Source organism: Alexandromys fortis, unplaced genomic scaffold (genome assembly GCF_014885135.2).
Source record: "Alexandromys fortis isolate MF-2015 unplaced genomic scaffold, M_Fortis_MF-2015_v1.1 scaffold_99, whole genome shotgun sequence".
NCBI lineage: Eukaryota > Metazoa > Chordata > Mammalia > Rodentia > Cricetidae > Alexandromys > Alexandromys fortis.
In genome coordinates, this window is record NW_026067982.1 from 6821141 (window position 1) to 6837967 (window position 16827).

At 47.3% G+C, this 16827-nt stretch overlaps 1 protein-coding gene across 1 annotated transcript; it reads right to left on the reverse strand.

Annotated features, from left to right (window-relative positions):
- Window positions 1-1505: 1505 nt before the first annotated feature.
- On the reverse strand, window positions 1506-14820 carry Znf454 (zinc finger protein 454). The gene is made up of 5 exons (XM_050158497.1): window positions 14626-14820; window positions 13556-13690; window positions 10728-10854; window positions 10312-10401; window positions 1506-5310 (listed from the first exon to the last, which is right to left on the reverse strand). Exons 2-5 carry the CDS (start codon window positions 13586-13588, stop codon window positions 3977-3979), a joined length of 1584 nt encoding a protein of 527 aa, XP_050014454.1. The 5' UTR covers window positions 13589-13690; window positions 14626-14820; the 3' UTR covers window positions 1506-3976.
- Window positions 14821-16827: the final 2007 nt, after the last annotated feature.

Consider the following 16827-nt stretch of genomic DNA (forward strand, 5'->3'; position numbering starts at 1 on the left):
TCCTGCCAAAGCTCCTGTCCTGCTTGAGTCCCTAGAGTGCGACATGTGTCCTCTTGAGAGAGCCTTGTCCCTGTGAAATGTGTCCTCTTGAGAACACCTTGCCCATGTGACTGATCTCTTCCGGACTCAGTGAGCTATGGTCTGAATACTGTCCTGTACCGACTGATTTGTGTTTCTCTGTGGTGAGTTCTGACTTCTAGTTGAAAGCTTCTCCACCATTTTTTTCTTTTGGCATTCATGTGGTTTCCCCCAGGCTTTGAGTTAGAATGAGTTCTAGTGTTTTCCACTGACTGCACTTCACGGGTTCCTCACCAGCTGTTACTGACTAGAATCCTGGCCTCCCACCAGAGACCCCACTTCCGGACTTTGCCCTCTGGTGGGAAGTCCTTAATACGCAGAGTTCCACCTTCCTCCCAGGGCTCTCATGTGCATTCAGTCACTGGTTTTCTCCATCTCAGGGCTGACTTTGTGTAGAGTGGCAGAACTTGTCACATTTAATCCATCCGTGAGGTTTCTGTCCTTTCTGAATCCTTCATTGTACCCAAGTTGTGACTTAAACAAGAGGCTTCTCGTCTGAAATTCCTCCCCTTGATTCTTTCTTTCTTCCTTTTTGAGCTCACTGGGGGACTGGAAACTCCCCAAGAGTTTCCTTCATAGTTTTGAATGACCAGATATCAGGGCCATCAAACTGAACTCCCCAATAAAGTTTTGTGATTTTTTTTCCCTTCACATTTGTGAATCTTACGGGGGGAGATTATGCGAGTATGCTCCTCCGCCCCCGTGGAATAAAAGCTAGACTATATCTGAAGGCTTTATCATATCCCCCGCCCTTGAGTTAATCCTCCTGCTATATCTTGTAGGGTCTAGCAGAAGTGGAGTTCTGGATCAGAGGCCTAGTCCAGCTTTATTATGATTAGTTTTTCTACCCAGTATGAGCTGCTCAAATCGGAGAAACGTTGCCCCTCCATCAGCTTCTTTCACTTGTTCATAACCTCTCTTCCCAGGGAACTGGCTGAGACTTGCATGTAAGAGATTTTTTTATATTAATAATAGGCTTATATTTTCTCAATGGTGTGAAATTTTTGTCACACATATTCTAGTTTTGTCACATGTATGACAAGCTTGCTTCTTGGGAACTTACCCCCAATAATCCATTACACACATTGCTTTTTCACTTTGTTGAGCGAATCCTAGTTAACAAATACAACACTCCCCAGAAGTTTGACTTCAGTTTTCTGTTGTTTCTTTGGTTATCAGTTTGCAAGATTTCTTCTAAAAGGTAATAAAATGTTCAGTCGTATATAAATTTCTTCCATCGTCTATTAGAATGAATGATCCTCAGAAACACCTGTAACTGCTTGGCATGGTGGCACAAGCTGGAGGCAGGCGAATCGAAGTTCAAAGTCAGCTTTAGCTACATAGTTGGTTCAAGGCCAACCTGGACTACACGAGACCCCTATTCCAAGAAACAAAGAAAATCAACAGCAAAAATGAAATACTCTTTATTACTCTAAATGCTTTTATTTCTAAATGTAAAAATTTTCCTGCTGCTCTGAGTGTTAGATGGACAGAAATGAAATGCCGATTGTTTCCAGTAGTACTTGGGCAATGAAGTAACTTCATCGGGGGATCCAACTCCCTCTCCTGGCTTCCACAGGTACCAGGCAAGTGCAAGATACACACATAAACATGCAAGTGACACCTGAGGAAAATGAGCTCAGAGAAAAGGAGACTGCAGCCACTCTCCTAGGCTGTCACTGAGATAAAGGGGACAGGCACCCTGACACATGTACAGTACTTGCCATTTGGATGGCAACTTTGTTATCAGCAAAAAGATGAAGGGCAAAATGAGAAATGTGACTCTCAAGTGGGACACTTGGGAGCCTGAGGCAGGAGGACTGCCATAAATTTGAGGTCGTCTTGGACTTAGTGAGTTTTGGATAGGCCTGGCTTACAGAGACCTTTGTCTCGAAACAAACCAATACAAAACAAAAAGGAACTTGCAAACTCTCAGAGACTCATGGTAAAGGCGAGGGAGGGTTTGTGTGAGTCAGGACCCAGGTCATATGGAGTGCTGTAAGCAGGCATCACTACCAGGGAACACGGTGCCGCAGGTAGATACACAGTCTGCAGGTCCAGTCATGTGATATTGCAGATGGCTGTGTGAGTACACACCCTTGGGAGTGCCACATAACCTCCTGAAATGCCCCTTTAGATGCACATGTGATTTCAGCCATTTAACATGAGAAGCCTGCCCACACTGCTGAAAACTGAACTTAGGTTTTGAGGTGCCCGAAGCTTCCAGGTCTATGTAACAACCTAGAGTCTGACACAATATAGAATTTCCTCTTCTTTAACTGAGGGCGGAATTTAGGGGACAAGAGTACCCAGCTTCATAGATGACACTTCCGCAAACAAGGAACCCGGAACGTCCCTCCTGGAATGAGTTTATTGGCTCCTCCCTCTTCATTGTGGAGTACATACCACTGGTGGTACAGATCCCTTGTTCTTTGTGGTGTGGAAGTGTGTCCCCAGGGCCTGCATACAGAAAGATGTGTGGTTGTGATTGTGATGTCTAAAAACAATATTGAGGGATTAATGACGGCGAAAGACCTGCCTGTAGGATTAGCCAGTCACAGCCTTTAGGCCTGGGTCTGGCCTTGACCAGAGAATGTCAATGGTGCTATTGTTCATGTCAGGACCCTTGGAACTGCTCGATATATTGTCCAACACTGTCAGAACAATAGAGTCTTTAAGTGGTAAGATGCCCCAATAGAGGAGAAGAAATGACCTTCCAAACATATAAGCAGAAATTAGAGGCATGTTGCTTTTATAGAACATAGAATTGATACCTTCGGAAACCCAGATAGAGCTCAACAAAGACCAATAATATGAGAGAGGCAGATACACTCTAATGCAGTCAGGTACAAAGAACTGACGGGGAACAAGTAATGGGCCAGAGCATCTGAAAACTGGCCTTAGAGGCCCTGTCTCACTCATGTTGGCGGTTATGGAGAGAGTTAAAGTGGGAGTGGCCAGGAATATCAACCACAACTAGATGGTAGGGACTGTCCCATTGAAACCGATCAAGCCCCTGACTCCTGTGGACAGTATAACTCACAATGGCTTGGAACGGCCAGAGGGTAAAAGTCCTTATTTAGGTATTACCAGTATCATAGTTAGCTGAGGTCTTGTACCATACCTTTGATGACCCTCTGCCTCCAGAGACCTTGAGTTCTGGAAGCTGGATTTGGGTGTGAAATCTAGTATAATGGACACTGCCAATTCTGCAGCTCAGATCTGCATTATGAATGAGGTCCATGGTGGTGATAACACGGAACATGGTAATAATAGTTGGAACTAAGTTAGAAGAGGGTCATGCGATTCAAATGAACCTTCCCGGAAGAACACGGATAAGGAGCAAGTGAGCAGGTGGGCCCAGGAGACTTGCCCAAAGGTGGCTGAAACAGAAGCAGACTCATGAGAAGCATGATTTAAATGACTCCACTCATGCGTGGGTGACTGATGGCAACGTCTCTAAACTAGGCATCACGGATGCGGGTGAGGGGAGACTAAAGATGGCAACTTTCTTATAGAAGAACATCTAGAACAAAATGCGTATGGACCATTTTCATACATTTTTGTTCATTTGCTTCTCAACCTTAATTTTTATAACTTTATAATTATCTTAACAAACGTGAACTTGATAAACTGACATTTATACTTTTAATAAAGTTTCATTTTGGTTCTAGTACTTGGTAATTCAGGCCAATAATAAAATACCACTTTCCAATTGAGGCAGTACTAAAAGGAGAGGTATGTTTGCCATCCTTAACATTCTCAAAAACCCATGGCACCATGGAACTTGGCTCCCAGTAAATACAACGATCCTATTAAAAGACTCCATTGCGATTCTTTATGTATTCTCTTATATTCAGTAGTGAATGTTGTCATTCCCACATGAGCTGCATTCATATCATTTTTCTCCAAGATGATGCCTCTGATGCTGGATGAGGTTCGCAGTCTGGTTGAAGGCTTTCCCACACTTGCTACATTTATAGGGTTTCTCTCCCGTGTGGATCCTCTGGTGCTGGGTGAGGTGTGTGCTTCGAATAAACGCTTTCCCGCAGGTTTTACACGTGTACGGCTTTTCTCGTGTATGGATCCTCTTATGCTGAGTAAGGGCCGAGTGGTCACTGAAGGCTTTCTCGCAGATGTGACATGCATAAGGCTTTTCCCCCGTGTGAATCCGCTGATGCTGCACGAGGGCCGACTGGTCCCTGAAGGCTTTCTCGCACACGCCACATCGGTGAGGTTTCTCTCCGGTGTGAATTTTCCGATGTCGCGCAAAGGACGAGTTATCCCTGAATGCTTTGCCACACTCATTACACCTATACGGTTTCTCCCCCGTGTGAATTCTCTGGTGTTCCATGAGGGAAGAGTTCACCCTGAAGGCCTTTCCACATTCGTTGCATTCAAAGGGTTTCTCTCCGGTGTGTATTCTCTGGTGCTGAAGAAAACTTGTGCTCTGATTGAAGGCTTTCCCGCACTCATTACATTTATAGGGTTTGTCCCCACTGTGGATGTTCTGGTGTTTGGTGAGATGCGCTCTGCAAACAAAGGCTTTGTCACAAATGTCACACTGGAAAGGTTTCTCTCCTGTATGTATTCTCTGGTGGTGGGAAAGGTGTATGTTCCGGATAAAGGCTTTCCCGCAAACGTCGCATTCAAAAGGCTTCTCTCCAGTATGGATTTTCTGGTGGTAGGTAAGCGAAGAGCTCACCGAGAAGGCCTTGCCACAGTCCTTACACTCATACGGTTTCTCACCAGTGTGAATTCTCTGGTGATGGATGAGGTGTGTACTCTGGTGAAAGGCTTTCCCACATTCTCTACATTCGTAGCGTTTTTCTTTAATAGGCGTTTCCTGACTGGTGCTGAGTTTTTCAGTGTGAATTTTCTGGTGTGTCTTAAAGGTGGAACTCTGAGAGAAGGCTTTTCCACACTCACTACATTCAAACACTTTTTTGTTTGCTTGAGATCTCTGACTTCGGACGGGTAGCGAGTTCCCTGTGCAGCCCTTCTCAGATGCCGGGACTTTCTGCCCACAAAGCTTTGATGGAGTGTCCTGCTGGGTGAGGACCACTTGCTGCAACCTGACCTCTTGACCATCCTGGAATTTCCAGTCTAGCAGGTTAGCACATTCCCAGTGAGTCCCTCTGCTGACTCTCTCCTCCGTTATCCATGGATCCGATTCTTCTTTAGGGGTATCTGCCCTGAGAAATTTCTTACTCGTGGTCACTGTGATCCCCCCTGAAAGATATTGAAAACAGAAACGTCACTTTTACCCAAGTGAAACAGCTTGATGAAATGAAATGAACAGCCTGCTAATAACGCTAACAAAGAAACTGCAGCTGAAGATTTAACATGGGAATAAGAAGGGAAAGTGCCAGAGGAGTGAACACGGAGTATGGTGGAGGCTTATCTAATGCTATACCTGAGGCAGGAGGGTTTGGGAGCTTGATTTCAAAGGTTGGAATTCCGACAACAGTATTCATTTCTTTGTCATTAAATGGATTTCATCTTTTAAAGCTCAAAACTATCTAATAGGCCAAGTTTGACTCATGCTTATAATCCCAACATTTGAGAGGTTATGTCTCAATGCCATGCTCTATTCAAAGAAAGTTTAGATTTACCTTTATCAGAGAGAGAGAGAGAGAGAGAGAGAGAGAGAGAGAGAGAGAGAGAGAGAGAGAGAGAGAGAGAGAGAGAGAGATGGGGGGGGGAGGCAGAGACTGATAGCAGTTCAAAGACCACTGGGAATGAAAAGTTCAATGTCATCTCACATGCAGAATTTAGGGATCCAGAGCCAGGGTGGTAGCCGAGAACACTTGTAGAGGTCAGAGGTTAACTTTGGGTGGCTCCCTCTGCCCTTCAATGCTAGGGTTACAGATGTATGGTGTCATGTTCAGCTTCACCCAAGAGGCGGGCATGTGAAGTCAGGTCCTTGTGTTTGTGCAGTGAGCATTAACACACTAAGCCACCCCCAAGGCTCAACCTCATTAATTTTTAGTTCTCAGTAGAATGAGCTACGAGGAGGCAAGATTTGGCTGGAGGAAGCATGTTGCTATGAGTATGTCTTATTCCTGGCCCCTTCCTGTTTTGTCCCTTTTCCAGGCCACCATGAAGTGGAAGTTTCCTCCCCCTTCCTCTATGGTGTTTCTGTCTTGCTATGGGGCCAAAAGCAATGGAGCCAGCTCACCATGGATGACAAACTCTGAAACTGAGCTGGAATGGACCTTCCTTCTAAGGTTCTTCCTTCATTTCTCCCAGTTATTTTGCTACAGCAACAAAATAAGACCCAGAAAAGAAGTCCAGGAAATACTGACACAAAACAAAGCTAGTGGGGCTGAAGAGAGAAGGCTCCGTCAGCATCTTGGGGACCTGACTTCCCTTTCTAGTACCAGTGGTACTCCGGAGGACTGGGACTCACAACTGCCTGTAACTCCAGCTACAGGATGCCCTCTTCTGGTGTCTGAGAGCACTGCACCCACGTGCACTGCCACACTACCCCACTCTGCCCATTAAAATAAAAATAAAAAAAGCCAGATGTGGTGGTACACATCACTCTGAGTTTGAGGCCAGTCTGTTCAACAGAGCAAGTTCCAGGACAGTCAGATCTACACAGAGAAACCCTGTCTTGAAGAAAAAACCACCACCACCACCACCACCTACTACTACTACTACTACTACAACATTTGAAACCAAGTTAGTGGCTTTCTGCTGTACTAGAGGACGATGTGAGGAACCACACTGGACTTCAATGGGGGTTAGATCTCTTTCTTAAACTGGGCGGCAGGATATGAGTACTGCATCTTTATCACTGTTTAAACTCCTTAGGGCTGGGTACACAGCTTAGTGGTAGAGCATGCATGAGGCTCTCAGTTCAACCCCCAACACTGAAAAAAGAAGTAGAACTTTTGCTAGGCAAAGTAGCACATAATTTCAGCACGTAAAACTGTTGAAAAATTATGCTATTTTTTATTATAGTCAGAGCACAATATTAAAAATAAATGTATGTTAAGGCCAAAAAAGAAAGAAATGATAATGCTAAGTGCAGAAATAAAATTGCAGCATGGAAGGGCAATATATCAGCTCTAAAAAAAAATTCCCAATAAATTTAAGCGAAAAAAAAAAAAAAGAATGAAGACAGAGAATAAGAGGACAAAATACAAACTTAAAATGATAAATGGGGGTGGGAATGGTGGTTCAGTGGGTAAGATTGCTTGAGTTTGGATTCCTAGCACTGTGCAGAGACTGAGTATGGTCACAAGCAGCTGTAACCCCAGCCCTGGAGAGGATGGTGGCAGAGACAGAAAAATCACTGGGGCTTGTTAGCCACCAGACTAGCTGAAAAACAGCCAGCTCCAGGTTCAGTGAGAGAGCCTGCCTCAAGGGAACAAGGCAGAGAGCGATGCTCAACATCCTCCTGCTTCTGTATATGTAGGTATCTGTACACACATGCACACTCGCATACATGCACACACACACTTGCACATACACACATGCGTGCACACACACACACAAATAAAATAAAAAAACAAAATTTTAAGTGAAACTCTGCATGAATACATTCATAGATCAAACAAGAATTGAGAGCTAAAGGGTACCAGACACTGAGGCATAAACGAGGAAGGATGTATAAAAATGGCCAGCAGGTACTTGAGATAAGAGGTCTAGTGGTTTTCCTTGGGATGCTGCATGGTTGAAAGCAATGTGGAGAAGGGAAGAAAACGCAACAGCTTTGGAGTCAGGTGGGTTTGTGCTAATCCCAGCCTTCACCCAAGAGCAGCATGAAATCAGCCCGAGTCCATTATCTCCACTGGGTGGGGTCAGCTGCAGAGGGCATCCATCACTCAAGGAATAAATGTGTCAACAAGCACAAAGGCCTACCCCAGACCACCCCGTGCAGCACTTAGTTCCAGCTCTCGGTCAGCTCGTGGCCCAGAGGAGAGAAAACATTAAAGGCAAAACCATCTATCATGATGTTTTTCTTTCTTGATTAAAAATAACTGTCTAAGAACGAGAATTGGCAAAGATGCAGGCAGAGAGAAAAAGCCTTATTTCCTGCTGGTGGGAGTGTAAAGTACAGCCATATGGAAATCAGTATGGAGAGTTCTCAAAAAAATTAAAAATAGAATTACCATATGACCCAGCTATCTCACGCTTGAACAGATACCTGAAGCACCCTGCATCCTACCACATCTCATCCATGTCTATTGGTGCTTAATCCACAGTAGCCAGAGAACGGAACCAGCCTAGACGTCCATCAACAGGTAACAGTAAAGAAAATGTGGCACCTATACACAGTGAATTTTATAAAATCATAAAGAAAAAGGCAAGTTTCAGGAACATGGAAGGAGAGAGAAAGTATTAATATTAAGCGAGGTAAGTCAGACTCAGAAGGAAATATTACATGTCCCTTATACCCCAGCTTGTAATGTTTCTATGTGTTGTATGTGAGTGTGGATATAGGTTATGAAACAAGAAAAGAGACCGTGAGAGGGGAAGAGATGCTGAGAAGGGGCGGGCAATAGGTCATATGCGACATAAAACTGGAAAGGAGGTGGAGAGGGAAGACGGGTGTGGGGAGGGGTCAGAGGAGATTGGGGAGGGTAGGTGGATGTGGGGAGGGGTCAGAGGAGGCTGGGAGAGGGTAGGTGGATGTGGGGAGGGGTCAGAGGAGGCTGGGAGAGGGTAGGTGGATGTGGGGAGGGGTCAGAGGAGGCTGGGAGAGGGTAGGTGGGTGTGGGGAGGGGGCAGAGGGATGCGAGAAAAGAGGATGAGAATCTTCCTAATGTTGTGACCCTTTAATACAGTTCTTCATGTTGTAGTGACCCTTAACCACATGATTATTCTTGTTACTACTTCATAACTGTAATTTTGCTACCGTTATGAATTGTAATGTAAATACCTGTGTTTTCCACCACTATCTTAAGTGACCTCTGTAGAAAGGTCATTCAACCCCCAAAGGGGTCTTGACCCTTAGGTTGAGAAACATTGACCTAGAACTTCATGTATGCTCTACCACTGTGCTGTATCAGCGGTAAATTAAATATCTCTTAATAATTGCAATTTTGAGTTATGCTAGTTAAATTCCATCAAACATTGAGTCCTAGACATTTGAGGTGGGTAATTATCAACTATAAAATATAAACCTCTACCTATTTCACTGGATTGCAGTGAAAAATAATAATAGGTCTTACAAGACACTTCATAGGTCAAGTGTGGTGGCACAAGTCTTTAATCCCAGCACTTGGAGGCAGAGGCAGGTGGATTTCTGTGAGTTCAAGGTTAGCCTGTTTCATAGCAAGTTTCAGGATAGCCAGGACTATGTAGAGATTCTGCCCACCTTACCCTCACCAAAGACATTTTATAGCCTGTTACACACTCCAGAAAAGTGCAACGTTGCAGCATCGTAGGCAAGGCAAGGAGCTTTGTCAAACACTTCAAAGTAGCAGAAAGACATATCTCCATCGGTGAGTCACAAGCCCTAGGGGACTCCTCAGGACAAGTGATGTTCTCTCCATTCCAGGCAGCCAGTCTCACCAGCAGCCACACGCTGCACTAAGTGTGAGTAATATATAACAAAATACATGACAGCCCTGGTCCTTCTGGCACCTGCAGCCAAGCATACAGCCTGGCACAGGGGGGGCAGGTAAACGCAACTTGAATATACTCCCATGTGCTTAGAGAAACAAGAGGGAGGTGAGGACATGCGTGGGGCTTCGGTGGAAAGAGGGGAGCTTCAGCAAGCACAGACCTGTCTCCAGAGCCCCAGGAGACTCCTCACTAAAGACACGCAGGCAGCTTCTGCACGTCAGATTTAAGAGAGGTCACGCCATCACAGGGGTGGGGGAAGAGGACGGCTATTTTTTTTTTAATTTTATTTTCATTTATGTGTATGGATGTGTGTGCAGTGTGCCTATGGAGGCCAGACGAGGATGTTGGACCCTCCTGGAGCTGGAGTTACGGGCAATTATGAGCTGCCCAATGTGGGTGCTGGAGACTGAAGTCAGGTCCACTGAAGGGGGCAGGCACTCTTACCTGCGGAGCCACCTCTCCAGCCCCAGACATCTAATTCATGTGAAACAAAGAGAGAAAAGAAACAAGCGATGGAAGGAAGGGCTCAGAGAAGCACAGACCTCCATAACGAACACCAGTCTAGATACGCATGCTGGGACAATGTGGCCCGGGCCTGCCACACTTGCGGAGACCTCATTCCTCCCAGTGTCCCACAGGCATGATTCTTACCCAGAACAAAGCCTTCTAGAGCATCCTCTGTCACACATTTGTCTGCTTTCTCCAGGTGACAAAACACATCTGGTTTGCATCCCGAGAGTCCTGTTTTTGAAGGAGGAAGAAAAATTGACCTTATCTGTTCATAATGGAGACAGAAGTCATTGTAAGGATGAGACCTGGTCCTCAGAACTTTCTGGAAATGGTGGTCAGACAGGAAGGGGAGCATGTTGGCAAGAGTGGGGGGGAGGAGTGGCTTGGGCCTGACACAGTCTGTTCCCACACCCTCTTACTTGGGACACATCACAGGTGAGACTTCAGCAGAGCTCTGGGGGCCCCAGGGAGGCAGACACGGTAGGCGTGAAGGCAGTATCATCAGCAGGCCCGCTCCAACCCACTCTGCTCTCTGGCAGTCCAGGGGTGCAGCTTACCCAGCGAGACCAGGTTGCTGTAGTTCTCCAGCATCACGTCCCGGTAGAGGGCCCTCTGGGCAGAGCTCAGCCGGCTCCACTCCTCCTGGGTGAAGAGCACAGCTACATCCTTGAAGGTAACCAAGTCCTGAAACAGAGAACCCTTTCTTACCGGCCAGGAGATCGGGCAGGGAAGCTGATCCTGGCTGTCCCAGCAGCGCATGGGGACCTTTAACCTTTCGTCTGTGGGAAGCTGGTGTCCAGGGACATGGAAGGCATCTCCTCAGCATCTCCTAGTGGTTGAGCTTTGTGTGGAAGACATACTATGTCCCCCACTTTGACGCCAGTCGGAGAGAAACAGTGAGACTGTGGACTTGTTTCCTTTGCCCACAACATCTCCTGTCTAGCTCCACAGCCCTAACGTAGCGGGGGTAGTGTCGGCGCAACACACACTTCCATGTGTATGGTGATGACGGTTTAGATAAGCATCCTGCACTAGCAGTGATATGGACGCATAATGCAGACAGTATTGTACAGCGGCTAACACCTGATAAGGACAGCAAACAATGTCATACTCCTGTGATCTGTTTTAAATCATTATTTTAGAGCATATTCCTGTACATTCAAGAAACCTTTACTGTAGACCGGCATGCTGTGTCTCCCCAGCAGCCACCTACGTATTTCATGTTTTCCACGACTCCGGATTACACTGGGAGGTCAGACCGAATGACTGACCCACACCATCTAGGCCAGGAGAAATATTCTCTGTGTTCACATCAAGATGAAACAGCTTCCCAGCGCACTGCCCAGGACGCACCCGTGTCATTCACTGGCACTGTTTTCAGTAAGTCTTGCTTCCCTTCGACTGCTCATTATCCACCCCGATACCTGTGTGAGTGCGCGTGCGTACACACGCGTACACACACACACACACACCACGGAAGTGATTGTTCTATGCTATGACACCATGTCTTCTCTGATTATAACTCCTCTCTTCCTTGGAAATTCTCTCTCAGGAATCTGAAATCCGGCATGGAAGATAGCGCCTCTCACAGCGTGGTCTTCACAGGGAGTTAGACTGCACTGAGGAAGAAGGGGTAAGTGGAAATTTAAAAAAAAAAATGCTGCTTTAGCTTAAGATAGCTTAATTAAGTTAGTTACCTGTGCCCAAGGTCTCAGTACACAGCAAGGAGCCAAGAAACACTGGCTGAAGTGAACCCGGGCATTGATTCCTCTAGAAGTGTTACATCACGGGTGTCTAACATGGCTCCTAGACCTGGCACATTTTACATCGCTAAGTTATGTCTGCCCAGTGGCAGCTAAATCACGGCAGCCTGTAAACAACATAAACAGCGTTTAACTGCTATGCCTCAGATATGGTTCGCTCCTCCAGTGTCCGTGTGCCTGATGTCAGTGCAAAAGTGTTGGGAGGTGGGAAATCTGTGAGAAGTGGGGCCTAAGAGGGAAGTGAGAGATGGGGCATGTCTCTCTGGATGGCAGGGGCTGCTATGAGCAGGTTCTTACAAGACCTCCGGCTCTCTTTCTGGTTTCCTCTCTCCACACCCCTTCCTTTCCGGCCTTGTGGTGCCATTTACTACATACAATGCAGCATAGAGCCCTTGCTACACATGGTTGCCCAACCTTGAACGTTCAGCCTCTATGTAAAGTGCCTTTGCCCATGAAAAACAAGAGGAGAGAGAGAGCAGCCAGCAAGCAGGAACTGGCTGGTTGCTCACCCAACTTCTCACCTCCCATGTGTTCCTGTCCTACAAAGTTAAAGGCTACAGGTAAAGGAATTAGAACAGGTTTGACCAAATGAGCGTGGCTGTGAAGAGGGTGGCACCACTCGGAATAGTTTCTAGTTCTGAGCTCTATGGAGAAGGCTCTCCATGAAGCCCTGGAGAGTTCAGGCTGGACCTGAACTTTCAGTCTTTCTACAGCCTGCCAAGTGTTAGGATTACAGGTGTAAACCACCATGCCTAGATTTGTGTGTATGTGTGTGTGCAAACCACCATGCCTAGCAGTGAATGTATGTGTTAGTGTGTAAACCACCATGCCTAGCAGTGTGAGTGTGTAAACCACCATGCCTAGCTTTGTGTGTATGTGTGTGTGCAAACCACCATGCCTAGCTGTGTGTGTGTAAATCACCATGCGTAGCTTTGTGTGTATGTGTGTGTGCAAAACACCATACCTAGCTTTGTGTGTGTGTGTGTGTAAACCACCATGCCTAGCTATGTGAGTGTGTGTGTATGTGTGTGTAAACCATCATACCCAGCTTTGCGAGTGTGTGTGTAAAAATCACCATGCCTAGCTTTTTGAGAGTCTGCGTGTGTGTATAAACCACCATGCCTAGCTATGTGTGTGTGTGTGTGTGTAGTGCTGGAGACTGAACTTAGGGCCTTTATATAACAGCAAAGTTCTCTGCCACAAAGCTATACCCCGATTTGAATATTTTTTACTGATATTAAATAGTCCTGGGAAACAAGAGTTACATGGTATCTTGAAAAGAAAGAAAGGAATAAGAAGCCTAGGAAACCCCAGCTTCACAGGAAAAATTCAAATTCCTTCTCTTGGCTCCTATGTCAGACCCTGTTTTTACCATTTTGGACTCCCATCTTATTGGCTAACAGAAAGTGAAAAGTTTTCACTTTAGACTAAGCTAGACTCCTGACTGCCCGTACCACCTACAAAGCCCACTAGGATGAGAGGTGGGGTGGGAGGGAGCAACTGGGGTCAGATGTTTGGGGGAGACCAGAGTGGTTAGAGCAAACAACCTTATACTCTTTGAGTCAAGAACCCAACTGCAGGGGCAGGTGACTCACAACACTGCCCTCCCATAACCCACTCACCTGGACCAAGGCCGGGAGGTGGCTGACAGCCATCCCTTCTTCTCTGGTGAGCTCTCTGAGGACCACCAAGCACTGAGAAGGTGGGTGAGGAACTTCGCAACTGTGGGGGTCCTCAAGCTAGAAGCATCCGCACACCTGTGATGAGAGGGTTGGATCAAAATTCACAGGCATGAACCCCAACATTCCTATCCTGGCATCCTCAGTACCCCCCAAGCAATGAGTTTTTTGGTTAGTTTCCTCCAGTTCCCTACTGCTTTTGAGAGACACTGTCCTCACCTGTCTGTAAGGTGACTTGCTCACCATGCCATTTCCCTTTGCATCTTCCCAGTGGTCAGCGCCTCCACACCGCCCATTCTGCGTCTTAAACGCTTTGAATTTCCCTTTGCAGAAAGCTTGCCTCAGCTGCAGTTCTCAAGCGCTTTCCACCCTCTCTGTCCTCCCCCTAAAGGTATGATTGGGAGTCTGAAGACACTCTTTCCTCCTGGGACAGTTTGATCCGAATGAGAGGGAAGGAGGAGGGAAAAGCGTCGACTTCTTTCTTCTGAAGCAGGAGGGGAGCTAAGCAAGTCAGCTCTTCAATCGGAAGCCTTACAGGCCAAACTCTTGTGTGGTCTCGGGATTCTCCTTTGGGTTTGGTTAAGAGACCTGGAGTCAAAGGCAGTGTATTTGTGTGGTATGTGTCTGTAAGGGTGGGCTGTGGGAGAAGAGAGAATCATTCACACTAGTCACCCCCCACCGCTTTGTCAAGTCCAGGGGCTGCACTGCAGTTGCGCGTTCTCAAGTTCCTCAGACAGGACTCAAAGCCCCACCGGGAATATACTCATCACCTGGATGCAACTGCCTTCCTGAGTCTGTCCCCAGACACGCTAGAGGTCCTGACCCACCCTTCTCCATATGCAGTCATGTTCGGATCCCTCAGTTCCACCACAAGACCATCCTGCCGGTCCTTTCTCTGTGTGGGGTCAAATCTCAGTACGCGTGTTGCGAAATTAAGGGCATGGGGATCCATGTCCTCTAAAACGGACCACAACTCAACCTTGCTCGGAGTCCCTTCCGCCCTTCCCCCAGACCTGACAGCCGCTCTGTCTCTTGGCTCTGGACGCTGATGATCACCGCGGGGCTGCCTTTCGAGGCGCCTCCATCGCGGCGACAGAGCATAGCCGCCACATAACAATCAGGACACAATGAGCAGGAGCCTGCTGCCTACAGCGGAATCGCGCCTGCGCGTTGCTCAGGGACCCAGGGACCCAAATTCCCACAAATCACTGTGCTGCAACTCCAGGGTTTTGGAATTCTTTCCCAGAGGGAGAGTGCGAGGCAAAAAGTGATGTTGTACGCCTGCGCAGAGCGGCTTTGTGGATTGAACTACAGTTCCCAGAAGGCTTCGTGGAGGCACTGAACCTCCTCGAAGGTTCAGTTCCACTGATAGCGGAGCGAGAAACATTCTGGTCATTTGGAGACTGCCCAGGATGTTATCTCCAGGGAGCTCGACTCTGCGGCCTGCGACTAAAGCCCGGGAAGGTCCAGGAACCGAGCGGCAGGGAAAGGGTTGGAAAAACTGTCAGCATCGCACTCTCTGACGGGCACTTCTGTCCGTGCGGCGGACAGGCAGGGGGCGCACGGAGCCCCTCAGGTAGCGGAGCAGCCTGGCTGTCACCCAGATGCTTGGGGATGAGAGTTGGAAAGGACAGGAGGCGAAGACTCTGGAGGTCAACAAATCTCTCTGGGGCCGCGGGGTGGAGCCGGCGAGGATGGGGTGATATATCGGGGCCTCCCCCTAAAGACATCTAGTTGCCTTTGAATATGTAGTAAGTATTCATAGAACAATGTTCTTGTTGGCAAAATAGTAAAACAATTAAATTTAAATTTTAAACTATGACCTAAGGTTTGGCAATTCAGGGTCTGCTGGCCACCCTTTTAGGATGCAATGTCAGGGACTCTATCCGGCGCTTTGCAGATGGTGCCAGGCACTGTGCAGAGGCTGGAGAAACAGAGTGAAGCCTGCACTGGAGGGGACCAGGGAGTGACAAGTCAGTAGAGCCCTGTTAGGGAGTTACAGAGCGAACGGGTGGGGATATTTGGGAGATTTGACTTTCCTGGGAAGAGCTGCCTGCAAAGAAGTGGGCTTGGTGTATTTAATGTTTAGCATCATCGCTAGGGAAAAGGAAAGAAAACAACTCAATATGAATGTGCGTGTGATTCTGAGGTCTTGACAGCCACGGTAGGAACATAGGATTTATTTTGTGTGTGGTAGGGAAGCACTGGAAGTTTGAAGTGGACAGATGCATATATCTGTAAACTGGTCAATTTTGGGGAGAACTGATTTAGGGTGAGGGCTAGGGATGGTGGTAGCACAGGGACATAGCATCTTCTGGCTTCAATTCTAGCTTTGAAAAAAAAAAATCGAGCGACCTCCACAGGAGCAGGCCTGAACCAGCAATCTGGAGAAGGCCTGAGGCAGCGACCTCCACAGGAGCAGGTACAAGGGAGCAAGCCCTGAGGAAGCAGGCCCTAGCCAGAGACCTCTGCGGGTTCAGGTGCAAGGCAGGAACCACCGAGGGAGTCAGAGACCTTTGCAGAACCAGGCCTAAGCCAGGGACCTCCACATGAGCAGGTACAGGGGAGCAGGCCCAGGCCAGGGACATCTACATAAAAGTCCTGAGCCAGCAACCTCTGCTGGAGCAGACTTGAGGCAGCCATGTCCACAGGAGCAGGTATAAGGAAGCGACGACCTAGGGAGCAGGCATGAGTCAGCTACCTCCCTGAGAAGGCGTAAGGTAGCTAGCTACCTCAATGGAAGCAGCCCCAAGCAAGCAACCTCCTTGGGAGCAGATAGAACAATCACCTGATCACCAACATTGCAGAGTGACCCCCAGGAGTGCTGAATGACCTCCAGGAACACCGAGTGATCTCCGGAAACACAGAGCGACTTCCAGGAACACCGAGTAACCTCCCGGGTGACTGGAACCATGGCCCTGACTGCACCATGAGGAGCAACCATCTGATCCTCGATCCACTGGCACCTGGAAGATTGATCACCAGAGACACAGACAGCCCCAACTACATCAACCAGAGGAAAAGATTGCAAGAACACACTCAACACCACAAAGAGCAACACAACACCAAAAAAACAAAAACAAAAAACTAGTGACCCTACAACAGCAAGACTTGAACAACCAAATAGATGAAGCAGAAGAAAATGACCTAAAAAAATAACTTTAGGAGAATATTTCAGGCCCTTAAAGAGAAAATGAAAAATTCTGTCAAAGAAA